This window comes from Corella eumyota, chromosome 7 (genome assembly GCF_963082875.1).
Source record: "Corella eumyota chromosome 7, kaCorEumy4.1, whole genome shotgun sequence".
Classification (NCBI taxonomy): Eukaryota; Metazoa; Chordata; class Ascidiacea; order Phlebobranchia; family Corellidae; genus Corella; species Corella eumyota.
In genome coordinates, this window is record NC_137496.1 from 6,871,126 (window position 1) to 6,883,530 (window position 12,405).

Here is a 12,405-nt window from a genome sequence, read left to right on the forward strand (position 1 = left end):
CTGTACATAAAATATATTTATTACCTTTTTTTGCAAAGTTGCTTATTATATAAACTTTAAAACAAACAAAAGGTTACCAATAATACATATAAGAATATATTAAAATAAAAATTTAGCAAAACTAAACCTATATTATTTACTTGCATAATTGTATGTTTTATAATTTAAACCTATTAATTAGCACACATTTTTTTTAATATGGAAAAAAGTTTACATAAATGTAATTATAATAAAGATTTATTTTTATTAATTCTAGTTAAAGAGAAATTCTTAGTCCAATATTTGTTATGTTTATTTAAAGCCAAATCGCTAAGCATTTCGCCAATTATCGGGGCCATTTTAAATCCATGTCCTTTAACAAAAAAAAAGGTCATTTAAATTAATTATTAATTTTTTTATTGACTTGTTACTAAACTATCTTAAAATGGTTTATTTTAAAAAACACTGTGGTAATTATTTACTACAAATTTACAAAAACGACTAGAGCATGAAATGGTATTTAGTTATTTAACTATTTATTGTTATAATTACCTGAAAACCCGGCACCGAACACGACATTTTTGTATCTGGGATGACGATCGATTATAAAATCGTCATCGTCGGTCATCTAAATGTTAAAGTTTTTTATTAAAATAAATTTATTGGAACTTGTGGCGGATTTTTATGTTAAATGGCATTTAAAAAATAGGTAGAGTAAAAGGGTTAATAAATATGGTTTAAGTGTCGGTATAAAAGCATTTTCAATAAAAAGTTCATTTGGTGAAATTGTTTCTAGAAATATGTCAGTGATCTTGTGTATTAAAGCATTGTTATGTAATGTTAATACTGTTTTCCTTAATAGTCGTTATTTTTTAATAATTCAGTGAATGTGATTTAGCAAAAAACAGACTAAATACTAGACACCATAAATCATAAACATGAATTTAAATCAGTAAATGATAAAAGTTAAAAACAAAACTTTTGCTTACTTGATAAAAACACGTTTCTTTTGAAGAAACTACAGGAATTAAATCGGGATATCTTTCCTTTACAACTCTAGTTATCCGTAGTAAGTTTTGATTTACCTTTTGAGATTGAAGGAAAGTTACAGGTGACCCAATATCTTGGGATTTAACTTCTATTCCGTCATGCAAAGCAACCTAATTTAATAAAATGGTATTTATACAATATTGTTTTAGAAATTCTGCAGAGAACGCTTTTGGTGAAACTGTCACAAAAAGATAATTGAAAGGAAGTTTCTTAGTGACAAATGTGATTTAAATATTAAATATTTATCCTTGTGAAAAAGATTTCACTTTACGGCTTAAATGTTTAGTAATACTTGTGAAAAATGGGCTTAAACAGTTTGGATATTTTTAACTATTATACCTTGGTAATTAACCCGCTACTTGTTATATAGCTTTTTGGAAATTTATAGCGTTTATAACACTTTGCTCAAAAGCACTGCATGTGAGCAGATAAAGTTCAATATAGGACTTTTTATAGTGATACTATGTGTTTTAGCCACTACACTTCAATGTCAGTTTTCTAAAATTTTAAAAATATTGCAGCGATTTTTATTAATTTACCTCCAGAAACCTTAAATTAAATCCCTGATTGCTTTTATGTTATAGCGACAGTTTAATAATACACAATATTTATACCGAAGTCATATTTTAAGCAACAAATAAATAAGTACACCAAAATCTTAACTTAAAACAATATTTAAAAAAAACCTTAACTAATCCAGCTTCATCAATAGATGGAACAGAATAAACCAAAGTTGAACTTCCCTCCCAACAGGATAATGGATAACCTGCGGCAGCAGAGTAAACTCTTTTGGTTTTCCCTTTCCAATATATAACTTCTAGTAATAAAATCTGTTGTAAAAATAATCAGGCAATTAGTCACACACACATGCCTACATGTTGCTAGTAAAGCACCAATTATCAAAAAATAGTAATAGACATCAATCAAAAAATTATACACTTTACCTCCCCCATAAATTAGCTCTTTAAAAACCTGTCCTTAAAATCCCAAAAAAAGATTTTACAAAAAAAATCTATTTAAAATTTTTTTTTAAAAAACGTTTGAAAATAGGTTTAAGAATTACTTTTTTTATTAATAATTATCTTATTCTTTAAATTTATTTGTTTAAAGGAAAAAAAATTTTAAATCGCCAAGATCTAAAATTGCTTTAAAACAATTTTTCTTTTTAAAACACATAAATGTGACTAATGCTAATGAAGTAGCTGCTATAAATTTAATCGTTCTGGTGTAGTGTTTATACCATTTGGCCTTAAAACAAAATGAATCAAAAATCCATTTATTATTAGGTAATTAAAACTTAATAATATCACAAACTGCATTCTAAAAATAAAATATATGGTAGTGTTATATACCGTCATGGCAATAAAACGTGAATCAAGATAGTTCTTGGACTAACATGACACTATTAGCCATTGTTTCCAGAATTTACGAGCTCATCATGTTTAACATAATGCACACTTCCACAGTCAATACCTTCATTGGAATTTCAATGTCAATTGACTTCAATAGAGAATTGGTCCAAGCCCCGCAAGTGATTATTATAGATTTCGCCTCATAGCAACTGGTTTTCGTGTTGACAATTACATGGTTTTCATTCTGAGGTGAAATTGAAATGACCTTCTTGTTTTCTTCTAGTTTACCATTATAAGACAAGAAAGATTTCTAAAAAAAATGATTGTTAAGGCCTCCAAAAAAGCAATATGGCTGGTTACACACTTTTTAATTTTTAATCGCAATTTTTACCAACAACAAAAAAAATTACCAGAGAGTACATTTATCAGCTTAAAACCACTGCTGAAGTTGCTTTGGCAGTTTTGTATACTCTGAATAACATTGCCCATCAATTAATTTGTTAACAAGTTTTTTTCCTGGCAGAGGTATTTAGTGCCTTTTTAGGCTGTTATGTAATAAAAGCTGTAAATTAAAATTAGAGCCTTGAGGTCAAACCGTTATGTCAACCCACCACAACAACAAAATAAAAAATATGAACAGCTCAAAACTGATAATAATCAAACAATTAAGGCAATGTCGGGTTACACTTAATAGAGGGTCTGTAAACGCGGGTACATATTCCTTTAGTGCATGTTTATTTTGCAAGGGGTAGAAAATAATTGATTGCTGGTGATGGTGTATGCAAATGAAACTTTATAATAAAAAAAACTGTGTCCAAACATAAATCTGCTTAAATTAAGTAAAACCATGGCAATGTGACCAAATGAATATGATTTTGGAATTGATTGCATACACAAACAACATGTGATTGCAACAGCAAAATTATATAACAATTAATTCTAAATCAGAGCTAATTAAATCTGCAAATTCCCCACCTCGAAGATGCTGACTTTGTACCAAAAGAATTACAACAAGTGCGATATTACTAAAAAAATTAAAGAAAGAGGCACTGGGTCAGGTGCAAACAGAGCAGTTTATTTCCAGTAGTTAGGCATAAAAGGATTAAGTATGGTGGACAAAATTTAAAATTTAGATCCGATTAAAAGAATGTCATAAGGAAAACATAATGTTGTCCCAAAACAAACCATATACTTTGCACCAAACTGTCAAATAATAACATATTGCGAAATTTAAAAGACAACATCAGGTAAAAAAAAGAAGCAACATGACAAACAATTTTTTAGATATTTGGTCCAAAAGATCTTAAACGAACACATCAGGTAAAACCGAGTATTTTTATATATTCATAAAAAATATATATTAAGGGTACTGCTTTTAAATTTCTTTCATATTTTGGTAAAATCGAACTCCAGTCTGTGATTGACAATTATGAAAAAATTTAAACCATATGGTTGCACCAACAATGCATGTAAGGTAGTTTATTACATCTAAAAAGTTTGTAGCAAATTCAAATTGAAAAAAATGTGTAATTGCAGTTTTTAGATATTAGAGTCTAATATAAATTAGACACTACATATATGGTAAAGAAAATTACTGCATGAATCCAACCCCTAACAGCTTTACTAAAAGTATATTTGTTTGGATTTAAAATCTAATAAAAAACAATTTATTGCAATAGTTAAAAAATTACAAAAATAAACCAAAAACAATCATTGAATGATCTAAAAAAAATTTTATATTGTAAAGATTTTGCTAACGACAAAAAAATCTGGAACAAAATGCGGTTGGAATGCAAAACCATTACCTTGCAAAAATTGTTACAAAATTGTTTTAAGTTTGTTTTTAGTCTTGAGTTATTTTATATCTAATATTTTTAACTACATTTATTTTATTGCTTTTTTTTATAGGATAACGCAAGCCCCCCTGTTATTAACGGGTGATACGTACTCAGGCTATACATTAATTGTAAATAAAGTCATTATTTTTTTCTATTTTTTAAACAAATAAATAATGTATATATGGACCAAAATCTGTTTACAAATACATATGTTTTTCAAGATTTGTAGTATTGAATTATTGTGTTGTTGACATCTTTTTTTGTCAGCTGCTTTTTTTACCCATTATCGCAACTAAGAAGGTAAGATAAGAGGGGTAGCTTTAATGTAAAATTGAATTTTTATTATTTGACATATTCTTTTAAAATTATTGTCATGGCGATTACCCTTCATAACATGCCAGCATATGCTTTTTTGTTACGAAAAACGGCTTGTAAATTAATCATGGTCTTGTTTTAAACATAAATATGTAAATTTTTTTTTTATAAATTATAAACATAACAAATAAAACAATATATTTTAATAACAAAATTTATTTAATCATACTTTTTGTTAGTTAAAATAATGCATGCACACTTATTAGTCGTATGCTAAGTTGTGTTCGCCTGACTTTTTGGTACATTTGTGCACTTAATTTGTATTAAAATTTATTTACAATACACTGTACCATACGTAAGTACTTACGGCATATTACCACTGTTTAGATGATATGAAAAATATTACGTGTTTCATTTAAGTATTGTTATTTATTCCGTTTTATTTACATGCAAGACTGATTTTTCTATCATTTTGTGTTACTTAAAGTTTTTTAGTTTTGACCTTTCTATTTAAATAAGGGTTTATGTTTAATATGCTATTTGAACAAGGGTTTACGTTTGATAAATCATTTAAGTTAACAATGGTAGCAGAGAATGGTTAGTTGCTAATTGGATTTTGAAATGGCAACTGTTAGTAAAAAAGCGCCTTCAAAGTTTGGAGAGAATGTCTCATATAAATTATGGAGGATAAAGATTGACATGTGGCAACTTGTCACATCAGTTGACAAGAAGGAACAAGCCATTATTGTTCATCTAGAAGCTCTGGGAGGAAATGTTAGAGCTGAAAATGCAGTTTCTGAATTAGGAAGTGAAGTCCTTCATAGTAATGATGAAATGACCAAGTTGTTAGTAAAGTTAGACTTAGCATTCAAAAAAAAAAAAAAAAAAAAAACAACTTTAAAAAAGGTGAAGGCATGTCAATGTCAGATTATATTCTGGAATATGAACATTTGTATCATGGGATGTCCGTTTATGATAAGAAACTACCTAATGCAATATTAGGTTTTAAGCTGATAGATCATGCTGGTCTTTCTGATACTTAACAACAGTTAGTTCCCATCATGGGCAGTGACTAGAAATTTTCTAGTTTAAAATCTGCTAAGAATTTTTAAAAAGGTTACTGAGTCCACTTCATGTATTAATATCAAAAAAGTATTTTTGTCAAAATAATCAGAAAATTCTCATAAAAACAAAAAACTGGGTAATACAGTAATTCAAACTTCAATTCCAAAAGAAAGCTAAATAAATTAAATAAATTTGGAAATGTTACCAGATGCATGATTTGTAATTCCAAAATGCATTAGGCTGCAAAGTGTCCCCATCGATTTTGTGACGGAGCAGTTAACATTGTAACAGGCCCAGCTAAGTCTGAAGTTGTAGATGTTGTTTTTATGAAAGACAACATTAAATCAGAAATTTTTGTTACTGAGGTCATGGGATCAGCTGTAATTGACACAGCCTGTACAAAAACAGTATATGAAAAAAAGTGGTATAACAACTATGTCAAAGGACTTAATTTTTATTATAAAAGCAGTGTAAAAAGTAGCCTAAGCAAAACAAGCTGTCGATTTGAAGATGGAAAAGGAATATTTTTGTTCATGAAAGCAAGAGTACCAGCTTTAGTAAGAGAAAATATTTGTTATATTGATGTTGAAGTCGTCGGATATAATCTTCCTTCACTGCTTAGTAAGTCATCATTAAAAAAAGCAAATGCAAAAATTAATTTAGGTAACGATAAAGCTGAAATATTTGAAAAGGAATTACATTTAAGTTTGTCAACAAGCGCCCATTATTGCATTAAAATTGCTCCAAAGTCACTTGATTCTGATATGCTAAAGAAAGAAGATGTTATGTGAAAAAGTTTCAATAAAATGTCTTTAAACGATAAAAAGAAAGTTTTTGTATTGGTGACAAAGTTTATTACAAACAAGAAGATATTAATATGTGAAAAGGATCTGCTGTTGTCTTTATGAGGCATGGTTGACAGCACATTAAAGCTTATAGTTGTTGGGTACAACCAATTGACTCTGATAATTCAGATTCTTAAGAAATAAAAATATTTCTCCTTGTCATGAACCAGCTATAAAGGAAGACAATACATCAAGTTATGAGTCGAGCGATGAGGACATAAACATTGATTAAAATCTCTCTACTACCCTAAAATCTTCCTACTTCCCCCAACCACAACTCAATCTCCGAAACTAAAAAAAGGTCTTTAATTTGAATTCGTGGATGAGAATGGTACACTCTGTACAGGAAAAATTAGTAATAGAGCTGGAAAAGTAACTGGCAGATACAGTAACTTTTAATGTGGAATTTTTGGCCCCCATTGATATAGAGGGAGAAAAACAAAGGTATTGAATCAAATGCAGTTGTATTAGAAGAAATTTATCATTTATCAACAGAATTGTTTAATGATGCTAAAGAATGTGAATTAAAAAGTTGGAAAGAAAATGATGTTTATGAGGAAGTTCCATTCAATGGTCAACACTGTATATCTGTTAGATTGATATGTTCATAAAAGTACAACAAATCGAAATAAAGGTTTCAATTACTCAGAAAGACTACACAAACAACTTGAAGCCTATAGAAATCGAAGTCTCAAAAAGACAGTTTCCTGAAAAAGATATAACAATTATGAAACGAAAATGACTAAGATCAAGGATTGGACAACTGCTTTGGCTGAGCAGTCAAACAAGGCCTAAAATAAGTTTTAAACATGCCTACTTGCAACCAATTTTAAAGAAGCAAAAATTAAAAATGTTATTGCGTGTAATAAAGTTATTCAAAAGGTAAAATCTTATCAATCAGATATTGTGTTTAGAAATTTGGGTAATTTTGAAAATTTGCAATTGGTTGTTTATACTGATGCTGCTTTCGTAAATTTAACAAATGGTGGAAGTCAAGGCACCTACCTTATATTTCTTGTTGAAAAGAACAACAGTTGCAATCTACTAAACTGGCAATGAAGAAAAATAAGATGAATTACAAGAAGTTCTTTAGCAGCTGAGACTTTGGCTTTAACGGATGGCATTGATGGAGCAATATTTATATGTTCAGTGTTTACAGAACTGATTTATAGGAAAGTTAATAATGACATGCTTCCTATAGCGGCCATCACAGATAGTTGTTCTGTATATGATGCATCCTGATCGATTAAATGCGTGACAGACAAACGGTTACGCATAGATGTTGGAGCCATAAGTGAGATGATTGAAAACAGAGATATAAGTTCAATTAATTGGGTTAATACCAATAGTCAATTGGCTGATTGTTTAACCAAAATTGGCATTAATGCTTTAAGTCTTTAAGAGGTTTTAAACACTGGATTCTTGCCAATTAACTAAAAAAAAACATAATGATTTTGTTATATCATATGATAATTATGTTGTGTTTTATTTATAGTATACTTATTTGTTTCATTTTTTTTCATGCATGACTAGATGCATTGTTATTTTATGCATGACTGATTTACTTTTTACTATACAGGTTTATGTTCTATAAATCATTTAAGTTAACAGTCCTGTGTAGGGATTGAATGGTAACCATCTGAAATCATTCTTATATATAGTTAACTTGGAGCAGGTTTTACTTTAGTTTATTTAGTGACAGGTTAATTGGCTAATCGTCAAATGAAGTTAACTTATGTAATAAAGTTTAAGCTTTAAGTTAAATCAGTATCAAACCTATTAACTTTTTTTACACTGTAAGTCTGTTAATTCAAATTTTTTATCAAATTTTTTATATAACCAAAAGTAATAAATGTTTTTTTACTCTTGTTGTTTAACTCACTGTTAAAGTTAAAAGATTACACGACAGCCTTTTAGGTGGTAAAAACAACTATTGTGACACAAGAGCAAAAATTTTTTTTTTTTAGTTATGCAACAAAGCATATACCAACCAATAAATTGTTTTATGAAGTTGATTAAGTGTAACACACTATTAAATAAGAAGAGTTTCAGGCAACTAAGATAAACATACTCAGACATAAAGTACGTTTAAGAAATAAAAAAATAGGAATAACCTTTCTCTTAATATGATACAATCTTTTTAAATGTGATAAAAAGTTTAATTGTGCCCATACAAGTTTTGGTCAACAAGTACACACGATGCGATTTGACAACAGCACTGCCTTGCGGTATGACAAAAATTCTTTGTCATCAGACAACATTATGTAACAATTTTATGTTTCAGTTTTTATTGCACAATTTATACTGCGACTTATAATTGATGTCTTGCGATGTTTTGCTCATTAAAAAAGCACAAGCCCTATTACGGTGACAAATTTTTTTTCATTACAGTTATTTTACATATTAAAGAGACCAGGGAGGGCATTACGGAACTCGTTAAAGGGGAACTCAACAGATAAACGAATCCAGCTAATATGTTTTTTTAAACTGTACTGAGTTTAAAACTGCAATTAAAAATATTTATGTTTCTGTAAAAAGCATGATTCAATGTATTGAACTTCGATGGCTAACCTTTATTATGACACGGGGTTGTTTCCGAATTTGTATAAAAAAAACGTTTATAAGCTTTCCCAAACATAGTTCATTTTGGTTTACAGCAATAGACATAACTATGGTTTACAGATTATCTTAAAAGGCTTATAACAATTATTCTAATAGTTGAAATTTTTAATAATTTAAGGTGTTTGTATTTTCGTGACTTCATTTTTTTTACTTTTTATACCATCATATCAATTTTTAAGCTTGTAGTAACAGAATAGAAATTACCACATATTAAAGCATTGTTTTACTAACATAATTTTTCTTATTGCTGCAAGGTAAGACGAGTCAGTTTGGCATGGCGATGAGTCTATTTGTTTAAACTAAAACAATTAAATGTAAACCCTTGCAACATATTTTCGTATATCCAAATGAATAAAATACTTGTGCAATGTAGAACTATCCTTTTAAATTAGTTCAACTTTTACAGAAAACTCGTGCAACTTTAAAACAGCTTATGGCGGCATCATAACATATAGCTAACAAATCGCGTACAACCCGCTGACATCATAAAGAGTTTGCTGTCAAAGTTTAAAACATCAAATCAGGCTTACTATGGGCCCGAATATATTTTTAATTAAAAATTTAAATGACAGTTCAGAAAAACATAAATATAAGCTGGCCTTATTTTTCTGTTGAGTTCCCTTTTAAGTTAACGATCTCATTACTTTTACGTCAATAGCGAGTAAGAAATTACGAAACAAAAAATTTCACTTTTAACAAACGAGAACGAACAAAATTTAGTGAGTAGAATTTACCGTTTGTTAACTTAGCAAGGAGTATTTTGCCTTGATTACTGCTATTTTAAACATTGAAAATAATTTTTTGGGAACATAATGCTTAAGTTATTTATAAAAATATATTTTAAAATTTAAAATTGCTAAATAAATGCCTTAAAATATCTGTATATATTGCTATTTAAATTTATTAACTTAACTATCGACCATATGCGATTTAATTTAGCTTTTGATATACCTTATGGATGTGAAGTGTATTTTAAAATAGTTCACATTAACAAACTGTTTTAGCGTGGCTTTCTAATAATCTTTCAGCCGGGCTTTTTAGTACGGTTTTTGAATAAATACAAGTGTATATATACACCTATATTCTGTTTTTTGAAAAATTGCATTCTACCATAAAATATAATAACCGTACAAGTTTTTACTGGTATTATAAAAACAACAGTATAAAAGCAACCTCATGGGTATGATGTAATATCCCCGCTTTGATGTAGCCCTTAATATTGTGTAAAAACGTAAAAAACATCACTTTGCGTAACCCGAAACTCCTTATTTTGAATTCTCTCATTTTTAACAAAACTAGGTGGTTTCGTGATATCGATTTACAAGCAAGAAAGCTTGCTAAATTTTGGTGCATTAATGCTCGTTAAATTTAACTTGACAAGTTTCGTAATGCTGCCCTGATGTAGTTGTCAGTTTATGATGATAACTTACCCAAAAATAATTTATTAAAAATTTTACAAAAGCTTTTTTTGATACAACAATTAAATAAACAACAAACAAGTGTTTTTAATATAAAAATTAAAATATATAGTTAAGCTAATCAATATACCCAATTTTAGTAAAAAAAATCTAAAGTATTATCATCTGACAAAAATGTATAACATAATCAAAAAATTGTAAATTTATGTATGGTTTAATAAACTTAGTTAATTACCTTTAATGCCAGTAAACATAAATTAGCAATCAGAACACCAGCTTCCTTTTCATACAAACAAACAGAATTTGAATTAGGTTTTATTCCAGGAAACTTTTTTTTTGCCTCAATTCCGGTGAAAACCTCAAAATTTAATCCTAATCTGTGATGATTTTCAATGAATTTGTTGCTTTGTTTTGGGTCTGCACAAACTGTCAGTAATCCTGTGTTTCTACAAAAATAATTTTTTTTTTCATTTATCCTTAAAGAGGAAATACTTTTCAATATTCTGAACATAGAGTAAAATGTGAATCCTAACCGAGATATGAGCGTAATTTTGCAATTTTGAGTATTTTTAGTTATACTTATCTGCCGTTTGATGTCACTTAGCGTAGTTCTATGATTTTGTGTCTCAAAAACATAATTTTAAAACGGATTAAAGACGAGTTTTGAGCTGCGACATTTTATGACTAACTGCCTTTGGCCTGCGAAATTTTTAACTAAACCACAAGAAGGCCCACGAATAATTTCAGAGGAATGCCTCATATAAATTAAAAAAAAAAATTTGAAAAAAGTACAATCTTTAAGTAAGTTTAAACTAATAATATCTATAAAACAATAGTCCAATTAAACTAATAACGCCTATAAAACAAGCAAATGGAAAAAATCTTACATAAACAACTTTAGATAATTTTCCTCTTTGTTATTAACTTCTTTTTCTAATTCCTTCCATTTTCTTAGAGATTCGGGTATCATCTGAGCATAGCAAAATTTGTCATAGGTATGACGTAGCCCTCTTGTTTGGCCTTTTGAACTACCTCGATTATTTGGTACTTCAAACTAAAAAAATTTTTCATAAATTCAAAATTTAGTTATTTGCATGTAATAAGTACTGTAGTGCATCTTTTCAAAAATTTTATTTTAATTACATTTTTATTTATTTTAGGTTAATTTATTTTTAAAGGGAAGAGGACACCTTTAGCCCTAAACATAGAGTAATATTGTTGCCTTACCCAGTCTAATGTTGCCCTTGGTAGTTTAAGATAGTAATAACTATTATAATTACCAGATTTTATTTATAAAAAAGTTTTTGCCATCACGAGTTTACGATTAATAACATTTTACCCAAAGGAGCAGCATGGAAGCATTTATAATCAAGGCAATGACCTTATGTGGTAAAGCCAAGTGTACTACTCTATGTTTTTTAATCTAATATAAACTGAACATTTACCAAAAAAAAATAGCATGTATTTATTATTTTTATAGTATAAAATTAGAATCACTTGTACTTAATGGATCTTGAAAAATCTTAGGACCGTAAAGTACAAGAGAGAATTAGCAAAAAACTTTTAAATATCAGACAAAATCAGCTAAGACCGTAAAATACAAGAGAAAGAATTAGCTAGACCACTAGTACAAGAGAAAATTAGGTAGGACTGTTAAGTACAAGAGGAAACTAGGCATTAATGTAAAGTATGAGAAAGAACTACCTAGGGCCGCAAAGTATGATAGTTTTTCTGAGAACAGTAAAATACAAGTGATCATAAAATTGCTACCTGGTCTAGCAATAGAGTTTTTTTCTTGTTCTTTGCCAAATGTCTTGCTGCACAAAGACCTTCAACACCGGCACCAACAACAACTACATCATACATGTTTTAAGTATTTATTTTTTTTATGCTTTAATAAAACTTTTTATTAACAATGTCT

The 12,405-nt window shown here is 28.6% G+C and overlaps 1 protein-coding gene across 1 annotated transcript; it reads right to left on the reverse strand.

Annotated features, from left to right (window-relative positions):
• On the reverse strand, nucleotides 1-12,399 carry LOC145759404 (peroxisomal sarcosine oxidase-like). Its single transcript, XM_082573226.1, has 8 exons — nucleotides 12,255-12,399; nucleotides 11,372-11,538; nucleotides 10,720-10,930; nucleotides 2,503-2,691; nucleotides 1,716-1,859; nucleotides 969-1,139; nucleotides 532-607; nucleotides 1-352 (listed from the first exon to the last, which is right to left on the reverse strand). The coding sequence occupies exons 1-8, from the start codon at nucleotides 12,348-12,350 to the stop codon at nucleotides 225-227; spliced, it is 1,182 nt and encodes a 393-aa protein (XP_082429352.1). The 5' UTR covers nucleotides 12,351-12,399; the 3' UTR covers nucleotides 1-224.
• Between the last annotated feature and the right edge of the window lie 6 nt (nucleotides 12,400-12,405).